At 37.1% G+C, this 17,592-nt stretch overlaps 1 protein-coding gene across 2 annotated transcripts in view; it reads right to left on the bottom strand.

Moving 5' to 3' along the window:
- Positions 1–17,592, bottom strand: part of LOC103034923 (actin-binding LIM protein 3) — a 135,123-nt gene that overhangs the window by 96,305 nt on the left and 21,226 nt on the right. For both annotated transcript variants that reach the window (XR_007425027.1, XM_022676244.2), the window contains exon 2: positions 6,511–6,630. Coding sequence is in view for 1 of the 2 variants with exons in the window: in XM_022676244.2 (XP_022531965.2) it covers positions 6,511–6,630 (120 nt within the window). In the remaining variant the exon portion in view is untranslated. The remainder of the gene's footprint in view (positions 1–6,510; positions 6,631–17,592) is intronic.

Raw genomic sequence — 17,592 nt, 5'->3', positions numbered from 1 at the left:
ATACAGTGAAATTCCAAAATATAAAAGTTTCTGCACAGACACAGACACAGACACACACACACTGAGTCTTAAGTACACTCTTAAACCCGCAGCGTGGATCAGCCACTTGCCCTGCTATTAGCTCCAGCACCTGGTCTTTATTTGCGGAGTGAAGTGGTGGGTGGTTGCGTGACTGCCCACTCGGCGCTCTGTCTGTGGAAGCTGCTGACTGTGTGGTCACCGAGAGCTGACTCACAACTTCTTAAGAACCAGTGTTCTTTTACCACACACCCTGTCCCTCACAGACCCCAACATCCAACTGATTCTTTACTGCTATATAAAGCTGTCTGGGGAGAAAAATCATAGGAATAGTAAGGAATACACAGCTCTGGAAAAAAATAAGAGACCACTTAAGTTTTACTTAATCAGTTTCTCTAATTTTGCTATTTATAGATATATAATTGAGTAAAATGAACATTGTTGTTTTATTTCTCCCAAATTCCAAATAAAAATATTGTAATTTAGAACATTTATTAGCAGAAAATGAGAAATGGCAGAAATGACATAAAATATGCAGAGCTTTCAGACCTTAAATAACGCAAAAGAAAACAAGTTCATATTCATAAAGTTTTAAGAGTTCAGAAATCAATATCTGGTGGAATAACCCTGGTTTTTAATCACAGTTTTCATGCATCTTGGCATGTTCACCTCCACCAGTCTTACACACTGCTTTTGGATAAATGTATGCCACTCCTGGTGCAAAAATTCAAGCAGTTCAGTTTGGTTTGATGGCTTGTGATCATCCATCTTCCTCTTGATTATATTCCAGAGGTTTTCAATTTGGTAAAATCAAAGAAACTCTTTATATTTTAAGTGGTTTCTTATTTTTGTCCAGAGCTGTATGTTCGTATGTGTTTTGCCAATAAGCTTTTTTTAAATTGCATTAAGATGCTTTTTTGCCCTTTTTCTTTCTTTAGACCATTTTAAAACCTTGGACTAATAGATGTACTGAAACTTGTATATGTGTGAATGTGAGGATGTATGTTAATTGATTACTATTAAAGCAAAATTTGGGAAGTTTAGCACAATTTGGGAAACAGTACAATTAAAAGAAGGCTCTAGTTCCCTGTTCATACAAGATACAATACTTTTGGGTATATAGGTAGATGGTGGGTAATTTCTCTGAACAACCAACCCGCTCCTCTCAGTCCAACGATGTGCCCGCCAAAGCCTGTTAACTGTCCAAAATGTCTTAGAGTGCATCATAGATGCATGTCTAAAAGTTAGAAGATCTCTCACCAGGAAGTAAACTACCCAAAATAAGCTCAATGTCTAATGTAAAAATAGTTCAGTGTCTAATTTAAAACATTTAGGGCCCTATTTTAGTGATCTTAAGGCTTCGCACAGCTGGATTTAGGGCGTGATGGTGTCTTTGGTATAGTGAGGGCGCAAAAAAAATATGCTTTGCACGTCTCAAAGCGTGCAAAAAGACCTAAACTTGGCTTTTGTGTCAAATTAAGCAGCATTTCACTAGCCACTCCCTTTAAGAGCCAGGTGCAATCTGACTTTGGTGCGTTGGTATCTTGACAGCGTATTGCTTTGCGCATCTCTGCAGAGGAAACTGACCTGTGCGTTCACACTGTAAATGTGTGCCAACAGGTAATTTACAGGAACAGCAAGTTATTTTATTTTTTATTGTATTTATTGTTGATGTACGTGCTCTGAGCGCCTGCCTCGTGCATGACACACCTGTGTAGCTAAGAAGATAGATATGGACAGGTTGTCAGGGTTTAAATCGGTTTAAATAAGGCGCACCTGTGTTTTCCGCCATCAAGAAATGTACCTGAACACACATCATTTCTAGACTATCGAGCCCATCAGTGTAGATATATTCCTGAACTCTGACGCTATTTTAACAAGACAGGGTGTACGATAGGGCCCTTAAAGTATAAAATCGTAAGTATGCAAACTTCCCTGCACCTCCTGCTTTCATGAGCTGGTTTCATGAATGGTTCAATAGTTTTGGGCCTCTGGTTGCCATGGGCTTGGCGTATTTTGACTTCTTGTTGTTGTTTATTGCTGATGAGCACCGAGCACACTGTCCTTTGGCGTGCAATGTGACTCATCAGTGGCTTTTTGTTTGGGAAGAGGAAATCGATTTCATGCATGACTTGGAGCGGCACAGAGTACAGAGCTTCTTTATTGGCATCTCGCAACTGATGGGCCCTCAACACCACTTCATTGAGGGGCCGCTATGCTCGGGTACCTCAGTCTTTCACAGACTTTGAGTGGCAGCTGGAAAATGATGGCACGCTGACCCTGGCAAAAGTGCCCACCGCAACACACGTTTTAACAGAGGCTGTCCGATGATTTAGTCAGTTCAGGTCTAAAGAGCTCAGTTCAAGTGGCATTTGAGGATGAATTAAAAGTAAGTAAATATTTAATGGTGCTGTCAAAGTTAATGTGTTAAGAACATGTTCAATTATTAATGCCACTCATTTTTCTTAATGCCATAAATGCATTTTCCTAGTTTGACCCTTCAAATAAAGACTATCCATAGCAGTAAAGGCCGAAGCCCATATGCTCCCAAATGTATTCAGTACGTACATTGGTGATTCCTGTATCTACTGTAACTGTAGATTATCCCATCTGAGAGGATTCTGTTATGGTCATTCTACTTTATGCGGGGCATGCCCCCACAGAGAGGTAGAATTCAGCACAACACCTGGGAAAGCAACTTGCTCAATCGACAGAATCCTACACACCAATTCATGTGAAGTATAGGTAGACACAGCCCACATAAATGATGATGTTAGGAAGCAGTAAAGCTTTTTAATGTGCTCATTAAAATGCAGTGTAAAGCCAAAACTAACTAGACCAAAAGTATACAATGTAACAAACACACAAACCTTGTGAAGGCGTGAAAATGCCATTAGATAAAGCAACAAACTAATAAAAGCAACAGCAAAGTGGAGCTCCAGTTCACCTAAAGACCCTCCACTATAACAAGAAACCACAACCTGTATGAACACAAGCTAAACAAAAGGCTACAATCATTGAGGAGTTATAACCATAGTAAGTGCTTTGAAAACATATTTAACACTCAAAAATTCCGTAATGACTGTGAATGACACTTTGGTGTGTCATGCTGTTTTATTAAAAATGTGCCTCAATATTAAAAAAAAAAATAAATTGATATTGATATAGACAAAAAATAGCTACTGTATTATGGTCTCTATCTGTGAAATAATAATAAAAAATACTCCCATAATTAAAGTAATTTTGATCCGACTGTGAATCTGTCTGTGGTGATAACCCCATCAAGTTTTTTGCTTTTTATCTAAATGCATGTTGTAATATTTACAACTAAAGCTTGTCAATCACTTCAAATCTAAAGTGTAACCCTGGCCTCATACATTATAGTAAAAATTATGTTTAAAAATGTGATATTTCAGGAAAAATGTGCCAGTGTAAGCAGAGAGCAAACAGTTGTTGGAATTTATGAAATTAGCTGATCTGGAACAACCTGTTTAAATGTGTTATTTGTTATGTAGAAGAATCAGATGACATTTTTAACAGCACTGTGTTGGTTTAAGTGATTTGTACAGTCAGTGATCAGAACTGGTCTGCAATCATTGCTGCTCTCACTGGGCGAGAATTGGTTTAAACTGGAAAATCTGTTCACCCTATAAAAATCACATGATTTTTTTTTGTGTTTGGGGTCACCCTGCATTCACACAATTATAAAACGACTACACCAAATAATGCGATTCATTCCAATAAATGATTTAGCACAGAGCACAGGCTGCTTGCTTATTCTCAGTGAACTCTTCCAGACACTGTATGGATTTGTTCAGTTCGTCCAGCAGCAGCTCACCTGATTCACTTTAATGAGGTATTGATTAGATAAAGTAGGTATTGGATGGAAACTGTAAATACTGGGCTTCCTCAAGAAGAGCTTTGGAAAAGGGTAGGAAAGCACACTTATATACAATAAATCATAATGTATTGTTGTATCGTTTATGCCTATTTATATTATAACATTAGAGATTTACTCGTATAAATGTTTAATATATACACTATGGCACAGTTTCCCAGACAGTGACACATGCTAGTAATAGACTATAATTTTCTTTTCAATTAAAATCTCGATTAAAATGCTGTATAGTACAAGACCTTAAATGTCCAAAGGTGTGTTTATGGACACCTCTTCTAATGAATGCATGCATCTACTTTAGGATGCACCCATTGATTGCTGCTGACATAAATGCACTAAAATGCAAGCATAAACACAGCTTGTCTTGTCCAGTAGTCGAGTCTACCACCAATATAATAGTATATATAATATATCTTAAGTATTTAAAAGAGATAATTTTCAAAAGCTCTATTACACAAGTCAAACACACGTTTAATATCATATTAATATTTATAATGTTTTTCTAAAGCCATTAGAGGCATTACAGTATTAAAATCTGCCACAATTCCCTTCTTTCTCTAGTTAATAAATAAATTCAGGTCAGTGTGCATTAAAATTATCCTTTCATCTACAGTATTAATATATTTAAAAGGGCTATAATTACTCGTATCCAGAGTTTTAGGGAGTTTAATCTTTTGGGATAAATAAATGACCGTGTCTGGGCTTGTCTGGAGTCTCCAGTCACTGCAGTATGTTAGCTTGATATGCTAACTGGCTAGCGTTATGTAGCGAGCTGTGGGCTTCTTTGGTGGCACTGTTCTACACTGTGTGCTTCTGCACAGTGCTCAACAGCGCCTCTAGTGGTATGGCGGTATGGAAAAAATGCATACTGGTATACTGCATACCGTATGAACCGATATTAGAGCTGGGCGATATGGCCCAAAAAAAAAAAAAAATCTTCGATTTTTTTATTACCTGATTTTCAATTGAAATTGATTTTCCCCTACTAAAAATCAAAGTAAAGGTGATTTTAAAAAAATAAATTAAAAACTATTTTTTATTTATTTATTTTTCACTTAAATGTCCCCTTTAAGGTACAAGTATAGGTACTGACACAATGCACCCTCAAACATAAAAAAATAAAGAAATAAACCCACCCTCAAAAAACAAATAGAAAGAAATAAAATGGTGCCCTTTTTGACAAAACTTACAAAATAGAAAACAAGTACAATTTAATATGCTATTAAGTAAAGACTTTTCCCCATTGGGTTGAATTGGAAAACAAAGCTTTTAAATAAGTGCTAGTGTTCTGTAAAATGAGATGATCTTTTCTCATGAATATGCAAAAAAACATAAGCTGTAGTGCCTACAGAACCTGGTACACGGTTGGAAGATGTGCCAGGGAGGGAGGGAGGGATAGAGGGGCGGGGTGTGCACGGAAGAGAGGGGCGGGGCTAAGCTCAGTACAGCAGCCCACAGAGGAGCGTCGGTGGTGAAAATTAAAACTCTGAGAAAATTGATTTTTTATAAAAACACATCGTCCTTGACTGTAAATTCGAATTAATCGATAAAATCGATTAATCGCCCAGCTCTAAATGTGTGTATACTGCCCAGCACTAGTGTGTGTACGTGTGGGTGTGAGTGTGTGTGTGTGTGTACGCTTCCTTGCGTGCACTTGTGAGCGTGATTCATTCCACCTCCACCTCCTGGACATAGACAGTGGATGACAGAGACAAATAAACCTCATTTATTTGGGGCAACAGGGATTGGGAAGAGTGTGGCAGGAACCTTAGAGCTGACCTGAGAGAGAGAGCATGTGAGGAGAATGGAGAGGAAGAGCAGTTCATAAAACATGAGGGGGCGGCGGTCTGGAGAAAGAGGGGTCAGAGGCGCCTGTCTTACTCATCTCTCCCTCACTTTTCCTCAAATGGACATGGCACATAATCATAGAGGCAAGGTTTCTTATGGAATGCATTCAGAGGGGAGAGAGAGAAAGAAAGAGAGAGAAAGAAAGAGAGAGAGAGAGAGAGAGAGAGAGAGAGAGAGAGAGGGCCACTCCACCTATGCCTGTAGCAGAAGCCTCCAAGTTGGCTTGCCATTGGTTGGAGCTTGATGTTTGTAACCACCCTTAAACATGGTTACCCCAGCAACAGCTTGCATAATAAACAAGGAACCATGTGAGCCCCAGGCGGTTTTGGACAAAAGAAATGGCCAATCAGCCAAATCCCCAAAGAATCAGCCTAATAATCAGCTCCAGAGGCTTCCATGAAATATTAATGATGGCCTAATCCATTGATCTGGACATATTGCATGTAATAATTCATACTATGAACAGGTCAGCTGATTTGCAGGCTCTATGATGTGCAGCTCTATGATTTTGTATTGTATATTCTTTGTGTAGCTTAGGGCTAACAGATGGATCATCATGAGGGAGCCCTTCCATTCCAGAAGAAAATGAGACTGAAAAAAATCTAAAAACTATTCAAAATTTGATCCATATGTGAGTAAAGCCAGCTACACCCAGCAAGCTTTCCACAAATTAGATTTTCATACATTGTTTGCTAGCATTTTTGCGGTTGTTAGTTTGATGTTACCTTAGGAAAGGAATTCCTTACCTTGGCAGGTGAAGCATTTGACGTGGAAGTGGACGTTCTGCACTCGCACCACCTCTCCTTTGCACATCTCTCGACAACGAAAGCAGGCGATGGCCGCTTGGCCAGGATGCTGGTAAGGCCCTGGGGGAAAAGATCATTTAAAACCATTTTCAAAACCAAAGCACAAAGATGTAAACATATATAATATAAACCATAACCCTCATCTTTACTGAACTATTCTTTTATTTTTTTAAAAGTGTAACTTTTATATGATTATATTTAAACAAGATTGAGACCACACTATATTCCCACACTATTGTGTGTCCCTCCAAGTGCCGCTTTAAGGGCCGTAGGATAAAGATCAGACAAAATGAGTAATGAACAAATCTATCAAATTTTCTCAAAATATGATCTCATGATGTCAAACCAATGTAAAATTATACAGGTCTGGAAAGAATTAAGAGACCACTTCAGTTTCTGAATCAGTTTCTCTGATTTTGCTATTTATATGTATATGTTTGAGTAAAATGAACATGGTTGTTTTATTCTATAAACTACAGACAACATTTCTCCCAAATTCCAAAAAAAAAAAAATATTTGAAGCATTTATTTGCAGAAAATGAGAAATAACCCTGGTTTTTAATCATAGTTTTCATGCATCTTGGTATGTTCTCCTCCATCAGTCTTACACACTGCTTTTGGATAACTTTATGCCACCCCTGGGGCAAAAATTCAAGCAGTTCAGCTTGGTTTGATGGCTTGTGATCATCCATCTTCCTGTTGATTATATTCCAGAGGTTTTTAATTTGGTCAAATCAAAGAAACTCTCTTTTTTTCAGAGTTGTATATGGGCATTTTACTGTTGGTTTGACATCATAAGATCACATTTAGAGAAAGATATGTACTATAAAACTGATTTTCAAGGTCACTGGCCGTATAATATGGAGGAATATACGGTATGTATGCAGATATGTCTTTCACATGTGCCCAAGAAAAATGTTTAAAGCATTCACAACACGTTATCAAACAATGTATTTGCATAGAAATTAAACAAAGGCTACCCTTTTCTATTACTTTGGTTACCAACGATGCCTATTTCACTAGTACAGTCCCTAAGACCTAAGACCTGCCGTCTAAATAACTATCACGATAAACGCACAATGGCCAATACTAAAAACAGCCGCAATGTTGAAAAAAAAGGTCAAGAAGATGATTCATCATATGTTTTATTTTATTTTTATTGTCTAAACCTATATCATGAGCTGAATATGATGTATTCTAAATCTCTGATAGAAAATGAATTGGAACACATTGGAGTAACACAGAACAGCATATATCTGCTTAGACATTATTGTCATTGCAAATAGGCTCTCAGTAAAAAAAAAAAAGCTGTTATGTAATGAGCAATGATGTAATGTCCAATAGTGTTGATTAAATGCACTCTCTCTGTCTGTCTCTCTCTCTCTTTCTCTTCTCTATGCTCTGCTTTGTCGCAGTCAGATGGACACTTCTGGATTCGCCTTTTGTGCTCATCTGCTTTGGCCGGAAGCCATTCCCCTGTATCAGTCGTTCTATTGTCACGTCCAACAATGCTGGCAGACCAGCATGCTCCCAGTCCATTGTGCCATAGTACCCCCTGATTAACCATCATATAACAGAACAGGCATTAAACTACAGAAAAAAAAAACTTAGCAGTAATGGAAGATAAGAGCTGCTGATGAATGCTTGGGACTGAAAATATCACATAATTCATTTGTTTTTGTTGTGACTAATGTGCATTTTAAAGTAAGTTTAAATTTTACTGCCTGTGTATAAAGTCCACTTCGGGTTCACTGCATGGGCTCTGAGGAGCTGAGCTCTGGATCTGTGGGCACCACTGGACTGGTGCTGGTCTTAGAAGTGGAGTGGGGGAACACATGAGGGCTGGAGCTCCACAGCTTTTCACAGAGCACTTTATGAAGTACGAATTGCTAGTACCAGTACAAGTACATTAGCATGGTATTGAGCCTGATATCTATTTGTGCATCCCGATATAAAAGTTAATTAAATCTGATTTGTAAACTTAAAAAGCCTTAAAAAGTCTCTCCAAGGTGGAGATTTTAAAAACTGTAGGCAAATATGCTGGGATAGATTGGAAAAGTCATAATAATGTGATAAAAAAAGTGAAAATAAAGACAAAAAAGATCAAAAAGATAATAGAGACCACTTAAAAATGGCGTGTTTCTTTGATTTTACCAAATTGAAAATCTCTAGAATATAATCAAGAGGAAGATGGATGATCACAAGCCATCAAACCAAGCTGAACTGCTTGAATTTTTGCACCATTTTCTGCAAATAAATGCTCTGAATGACAATATTTGTATTTGGAATTTGAGCTGAATTGCAGCAATATAAAGGACATGCAGTGAAGTTTCTCCAGCAATGAGGCTGGAGCAGTATTAGCATTAGCCGCTAAGTGCAGCTTTAGCTCTTTTGATGTTCTATCGGACTGTAACGTGCTTGTTTGCCATGTTGAAACAAGCTACGTGGGACGAGCCACTAGCTCATAGCGCCCTGGCTCACCAGAACACTCAGGGTTCTTCAGTGTAGCTCTGTCAGGTGTCATTTACTAGCGCTGAATGCTGCTAACTGTGCTGTTGAAAATATTGGAAATCTAAGCTTAACGGAAGCGATTTAATAAACAGTTTTCAGAAGAGAAATCGGTATAGATTAACATCTAGCATTTGATTGACTTTAAAAGAAAACATTTGTTTCCCCATTAGAAAGGAAATATGGCGGCACCCTTGTTCCTTACTATTGCCTTATGTATGAAAATAGTCCAGAACATAGATGTTCATTGATAGTGTGCCTTATGTTACCGAAACAGATTTTAGATTGGCGCCAACTTTGCAACCCACAAACTGATCAAGCCACAGTCAACCAAAAAACTTCTTTAACTGGTAGAGAAAGTCTTCAGTGAAATTCTTGCTCTACTATTTAGAAATAATCTTTTACTGAGATGCTTTAGAATAGTGAGTCAGTTAGAACAGTATCTCTACCATGCGAAGGCAATATCACATTAAAACAGTTAAACACATTAAAGACTCTATTTCCCATGAGGCCTAGTGCAGACTAAAAGTCAAGTCATCAATGTGATTATACTGGCCAGAAGTGTGCTGAAAAGCTTTGTGGCTTAAGGGTTTTTCAGAAAGGCATGTGCACACACACACACACACACACACACATACATACATACATACATATAAGAGCACTGCAGTATATTTGGAAAGTCCGCGAATAACAGTGGGGCAAATTGCCAATCACAGCTAATGGCTTTTGAGTGAGCCCCACTCCGGGGAGATCAAGTGGGATTTCAGATCACTTCATCACTGAGAGCATTTTTGGAGATGGCTCTTTAAGTGGATGTCCTGATGTGAACCTGGCTGCGTATCGACTGAACACGACTAGAAGTGGGAGCAACAAAGCGGCGCATATCTCCACAGTCTTCACACCCACAAGCTCCAAAAGAAGAGCAAGGGTCAAGCGAGAGTGGGCAGCATCCAAAAGATCTCCATGAGTGTTTGCCAAAAAACCAAACGACGGAAATACTCCTCAAGAACAAGGAGCCATTGAGATATCTAGCATAAGCCAACACTCATAAATAACTGCTCCAAAAGAGCAAAATACAGAGCTTATCACTACAATTTTTCTCAATAGTCTGTCGGATATTACACCCTAAAATCTTCAGGATTTCGATTCAAGCATTACATAAAAAGCTTTCATGTTTGATAAGGAACATTACTAAAAATTATAATTGTAATTGTAAAAGAAAGTATAGAAAAATATTCAAGTAAATCTGCAACTGTCAAAATATAATTAATAAAATCATAAATAATTTGCTCTTTCCTGAACTTCATTTTGAAATCAATATTTTCCTGAATACAAATGAACCAGTTCAAACCTGTCGTTTCTTTATGATTGTCTAGTTTTTACGTCTATTTTCAAACATGCTCGATCTGGAATTATTAAGTGAAGTAAAGAGAAAACAGGCAGCTTCTCCAAGTATCCTGTACAAGATTTCAAAGCTTTAAAATTTTTAGAGTGTAAATAACTTATTGTACTGCAGAGAAGAAGGGTATTGTTTTACCTACACCTACAGCCTTAATACACGACAAGGCATGTTAATGGGTTAATTTGCTTTTTTGCAGGCTGTGACAAATGATGAAGGTTCTCAAAGATCCTACAAAAGGGCAGATAAACAAAACAGAAGATTATAGACTGATGAACCTTTCATAGACCAGGCTAAATAAAAATAAATAGACTTAAAGACCTATTGGGTACCTTTCCCAAAACATCTGCTAAACAGGTAAGCATTAAGCTTCAGCTAAGGTTAGCTAACCTTGGCTAGCTAGGTATTTTATCATAAGCGATATTAAAGATGGGCATTTACAGTCATTTCAACATTCAAGTGCTCACATTCATACTCTCTAATCTGTGTGCAGTAAGTATTTGAGATACACTACCGTGTTTTTTCCCTTTATTTTTGCCATTTTTGCTTCAGGTCTAGTCAATATCTGGAAATGGTACAAAATACAGTGTACAAAATGTGTCAGTAAACTGCCAGGGCCTTTTAGGGAAATCAACTAAAAACTTAAAATGTAATGTTAATATTGTACAAAAAAGAGAATAAAAATTATTAGAATATTGTAAGAAACAGCTTACAGCTGGCAAGCAGCAATGGATATAAACTGAGCTTTGGTAATAGATAAAAAAATACATTTTCAAAGCCTTTGTCTGACGGCTAGCGCTAACGGTTAGCTGCTAATGCTAATGCTAATGCTGCTGCACCCAGCCTTAGTGGAAATCTGGACATCTAACCTCAATGTTAATAAACATAAGTGCTTTACTCACCCAAATAAACAGTTTTTGAGGAAAATAAGTGTAGATTAACATTCAGCGCTTGTTTGACTTTACAAGAAAGTGTTTTTTTTTGTACAGTTTTGTTTACTTAGCTTAACTTTCCTTAACTTAGTTACCACCACCACCCAGCGGCAAGACCTGCTGAATTAGAAGGGAAACATGGTGACACCCCTGTTCCTTACTAGTGTTAGATATTGTGCCTTATAATCCAGTCTGCCTTATGTATGAAAATAGACCACAAAGTAGACGTTCATTGATAGTGTGCCTTATAATCCAGTGCGCCTTATAACGCAAAAAAAAATACAGTACCTCATTCATTCCTTTGGGAAAAAGTCTGTATACATGACTACATCAAACTGAAGATTCTGGAACACCACTGATATTGCGAAAACTGTTGGTGGAAGTCTACTAAGGGGATTTATTGAATAACACATTTTGTGTCTCTGTAGTGCAACCCTTCTGGTGGTTATTAACTGAAGGTACGTTATTAGCTACATTAGCTTCATAGCAAATCTAAAGTTAAGTAGCAAAAGTACAAACATACTGTATGACTGGAAAACAGGCTTCAGTAACGAGTGGAGCACACAGTCGCTAATGATAGCGTTTCACTAACACTGTCACTAATACACAGCAACACACAGTGAAATGAAGGCCTACAGCTCACTGGCTTTACAGGAGGTGGTTGGACTCAGTAACCTCCCTAAGACTGATGAGAACAATTAGTACGAGAGTGTGGAGTTAATTGTGGCGTTACAGCTCTGTCACAGTGGAGCTCACTGTTGGAAGGGATGAGGTAAGACTGGAGCTGACAAAGTTTGCCTCTGGACCTTCTAGTCTACATCCCACTTTAAATACTTTAGTACACATGAAGGCTGTGCTTTTCTAGCTTGTTAGATAAGTAAATGTGAGACCAAAACATATGAAAGGCGTGTCAGGGCGTGTCATCAGATATTAGGGAAACATGATAAGTTTAAGCACTACCATCTGTTAACAACAGTGCTTCAGTCAGTATGTTCATTTATGATATGTCTGAAACCCACTGCCCGTTTCTCAGTCATATTTCCACACCCGGGTTGCCTGGTATAAAACACAACAGCAGGTAAACACATTTTAAAAATGAAGACACCTTAGAGTCCAGAGGAAGTACTAGACAACTGCCGAGATGACAAATTTTCTTCTAAGAATGGCTGCTTTTCTTTTTGTGAAATTAACTCACGTGTATTTTAAGTAGCACTGCTATGGAATATTCATAATTAAAATCATGCAACCGAAATAAATATATGATTAAAACAGCACAGCTTAAATAAATATGTGATTATAATAGCAGTACTGTTGTACATACATGGTTAGAACAATACTGCTGTGGGCAATTTGTGATTAGAACAGCACAACTGAGGTAAATTTATGACTAAAGTTGCACTGCTGATGTAAATGTATTATCAGAATCACAGTGCTGATGTGAATATATGATTAGAGCAGCACTACTGAGGTAAATTTACGACTAACATTGCATTGTTGAAGTAAATTCATTATCAGTATCGCAGTACTGATGTAAATATATGATTAGAGCAGCACTACTGAGGTAAATTTACGACTAAAATTGCATTGTTGAAGTAAGTTCATTGTTAGAATCACAGTACTGATGTGAATATATGAATAGAGCAGCACTACTGAGGTAAATTTATGACTAAAATTGCACTGCTGAAGTAAATTCATTATTAGAATCACAGTACTGATGTGAATATATGAATAGAGCAGCAATACTGAGGTAAATTTATTACTTAAATTGCACTGCTAAGGTAAATTCATCATTAGAATAGCAGTGCTGATCTGAAATTATAATTAGAGCAGCACTACTGAAGTACATTTACGACTAAAATTGCAATTCTAAAGTAAATTCATTATTAGAATCGCAGTACTGATGTGAATATATGAATAGAGCAGTGTTACTGAGGTAAATTTATGACTAAAATTGCATTGCTAAAGTAAATTCATTATTAGAAACATTATTAAAAGCAGTACTGATGTGCATATATGTTTAGAGCAGCACCTTTGAGGTAACTTTTTGACTAAAATTGCACTGCTGAAGTAAATTCGTTATTAGAATTGCAGTATTGATGTAAAGAGCCTCTAAGCATTCTAATAACGAATTTACTTCAGCAGTGCAATTTACCTCAGTAGTAAAAATGATATTAGAGCAGTTAGTATGATTAAATTGCACTGCTGATGTAAACTCATTATTAGAATAGCATGATTTAAAGAACTGCAGTTTTATCATTGGAATTTTTAATATTTAAAAAAGGAAACAAAAAACATTTTTACATTTAATTTTGATTAGTTTTGGTTTTGGACAAAAAAAATTAACTTTGGTGCATTTCTAGATTATGTGTTCCAAATGCTAAAGTGTCTTCAGACTTCAGGTCTAAGAAGAAGAAGGTGTGGATGACCATTCTCTCCAGTTTTTTGAGATTGGATTGCAGGTAGTCATTTTACACATTTGCTTTAGTCATTTAGTACATATTATTTCTTTAATGATATTACATTATATTGATGATACCTCACATTGATTTCCTCATATTCAATGCAATCATCCTAAAGAGCATCACCACCATTACTAAACCAAGAAGCTCAGCTAAGCACAGTGAAATCACCTGTAAAACGACAGCAGCAGTAATTTGTGATGTAAATTTAAACAGAAAGATGGTTAAGCTTAGCCTGGCCTGGTAACAACAGGTTTGATATGAGGAGCTGTGTCTTTGGAGGGAACTGAATATGCTAACGCTAATCATCACAATACCCTCAAGCCATTACAAGCAGACAGGCAGCATTTTATAAAGGACTCTGCAAGTGGGAGCATGATGAAGCCTGAAGGGAGATCACAGCGCGGTGTGTGAGTACACAGTGGACTTGCAGGCTTGGCCGAGTACAAGCACAGGCATTTATCAGCCCTGGCGTATTGACTGGCTATATGACAGGTGTAAATGACTGCCTGACAAGAGGGGCCGCGCTTCATCATAGAGTGCTGGCAGAAGCATTACGGTCATGGGGGGGAAAAACAAGCCACTTTCCATTAATAAAACATTGGACTGCTTTTGTTTCAGGAGATCTATCCCCCACTGGCATCATTACTTGACCCAAATGAAGAGCAATGGCCTGCCATATATGGCGAGTCATACCTGAAATTCATTCTGTAGTCTAAAATGCATTTAAAGATCAGTCTAAAACCTTTCTAATAACCATTTCTTTCTGCTTACCTAGTATATTCTGTAAATGCCAGGAATTCATAATATTTAACACTCATTTTTCAGTGTTAGTAAAATACACTGACATGCCATAAGTCGTAAACGGATCTCAAACGGTTAGAGATCACCCATGCCTGTATAAGTTGTGAGGTGTTATCTTGTATCTTGTTTCTTGAGGTTGAACACTGGCCAACATGCTTATGGCAAGGTGAACTAAATTAATGGAACTTGAGTGAGGCGTAAAAAAGTAGATGGCAGATGAATCACCCATTAGGGCTTGATCAATACATCCATATCACTATATAACTAATTATATATACAGAAACATAGTGTAATATACTGTATATATATACTTTGATTTTACCAAATTGAAAACCTCTGGAATATAATCAAAAGAAAGATAGATGATCACAAGCCATCAAACCAAGCTGAACTGCTTGAATGTTTGCACCAGGAGTAAAGGCATAAAGTTATCCAAAAGCAGTGTGTAAGACTGGTGGAGGAGAACATGCCAATTTGCATGAAAACTGTGATTAAAAACCAACCAGGGTTATTCCACCAAATATTGATTTCTGAATTCTTAAAACTGTATGAATATGAACTTGTTTTATTTGCATTGTTTGATGTATGAAAGCATCTTTCTCTGCATCTTGTATTATCTTATTATATGAGCGATTTCTCATTTTCTGAAAATAAATGCTTTTAATGACATTAAGAACGGGCACGGCTTGTTTGACTGATCTGTATAGGGTCCATGCAATAGGACAACTTCCAGCTGGAGTTCTGCAAAACAGAAAAAATGCAGCATTATTTGGAGTGAGCCTTGGTACTAGTATCTCCAAATTAAAGACCAAGTTTCATATAACGGGGGATTTCAGAGAGAGGCCAAGAATTGGGCGTTTTATAAGAACAACACCCCAAGAAGATCGTCCAACACCAGATGAGTCAATGGCAGAATAAGCTCATCCCTCAAATGCATGTTCCTTATGAAGGTGACATAATTTAAAAGAGAAATTAGTGCGCTAAACAAAAAATCCTAACTTTTTGTGCTATGTTCTAGATATTTTTACTGAGACATAGGTGCTCTTAACTCTCTAACATTTGCACACACTCCTACATTGTCACTTCCGCTCTCCTTGTCACCTTGTCTTCTATGGCTTAATCAGAAGGGATTCCAGTGTGTCAAAGGTGGTCCGTCAAGAATTATGAGGATTTTCCTGCCTCACTGACAGGGTTAGAAATCAGATGATGGGGTCGGACTAAATCTCCCATCTCAACGATTGGCTCAATCATGCAATTTCAAGGTCAACTGGAATCGAATAAACAGCCTCTGTAGAAATGCTGTGTGTCTTGTAACCACCAACAAAACATTCACAGTTCACTGAAGACTGAAGAGGGGAGACAATGTGGAGAAACCCAAGTCATTAAACATGAAATAATAAAGATGATCTATACTGAGGAGTAATGGTATAACATTAATAAGGCAATATCACTGGTTACTAGGGGTGGGCAATATGGCCCTAAATAATATCACAATATTTCAGGGTATTTTTGCAATAACAGTATTCTTGGCTAAATGAAAAAATGTACAAATTAATTTTAAAAATATACTACTTGTCAGGCTGAGTGAAAGGAAGGACGAGGATAGCTGACACACACGCAAGTAAAGATTTATTAAAAACAGAAAACAAACAAACCAAATAAACCAAACACGAACATATATACGCAGCCGAGACAGACGCATAACACACACAAGAACCGACAAACTAAAACTGAACACACAAGAGCTTAAATACACACACACGGCGGGAAAGTAAACAGGTAACACCTGGGGACCGACTAATGAGGGGCGGACCTACAAATGAACACAGGTGACGCCAGTTAAGGTAAGTGACACTACTGCAACAAATAAGTTTTTTTTTATATTATATATTATATTATATTATACTGTATATAAATATAACAGTTTCATACATTCAGTAGAAACCTTTCTCCATTTTGTAAAGAGTATCATACCAAGACCAAGATTTTGTATAAAATAACAATAATAATAATAATAATAATAATAATAGTGCAACAAAATGAAAAAAAATAAATAAATAAATTAACAAAACTAGTCTACCAAATAAAGTGCAGAATATTTAATGGCTTTAAACACACCGCATGCAAACAATTACAGTAAATTCTGTTCTCAAGAATATCGCAATATTATGATATGGAGTTTTTTTTATCATTTCAGAAATGTTGACAATATTACTAACTGTTAGTAATGGACAGTGTTTTGGATATTTGAGAAATGGAGGACATTCAGGGTAGGGCTGAACAATTAATCAAAAATTACATTAATCTTACATACAGAACCTCTGACTGATATAATCTTGCCCCTGTCAATTATATTGTTTTTTATTGTTAATTGTCAGTACCTTTACTCACACAGAGCCAACTTAAGTAACTAAAGCAACTAATGAACTGTAATAATTGTATGAGGTCATATTGCCCAGCACTATTTTGAGGCTACAGTACAAATTTTCAATATAAGTATGATGCTTTGCTCCTTCAAAAACTGTATCTACAGTAAGTGATGTCATGTGGAATACTGTGAATACTGACAGATATGCACTGAAATACTTAAAATTATTATAATAGGAACAAGTTAAAGGAGAACTCCGGTGTGAAATGGACTTGGGTTGTAGTGAAATATAATAATAAGTACAAACTTTTGTTGAATAGCCCACCTCTGTTTGCCTGCGGCATTCTGAAATACAGAGCTTTTACCCGATGCTCCCAACAAGCTTACAATGCAAGTGATAGGGGCATAGAGCTGCCTATGGAAAGAAATCACTATTTATACACCATTAAAAAGCTTAAAGGAGCTTCACACTTCATTGGTAGAATTCTGAGGGCCCTGACATTTAAAATGAGGCACTGAGAGCTTTGAAATTGTACAGGTAGTTCATTAAAA

This window comes from Astyanax mexicanus, chromosome 17 (genome assembly GCF_023375975.1).
Source record: "Astyanax mexicanus isolate ESR-SI-001 chromosome 17, AstMex3_surface, whole genome shotgun sequence".
In the NCBI taxonomy this organism is placed as follows: domain Eukaryota; kingdom Metazoa; phylum Chordata; class Actinopteri; order Characiformes; family Acestrorhamphidae; genus Astyanax; species Astyanax mexicanus.
Note: the sequence above shows the minus strand (reverse complement) of the source record. Positions and strands in the feature narration are given on the sequence as shown.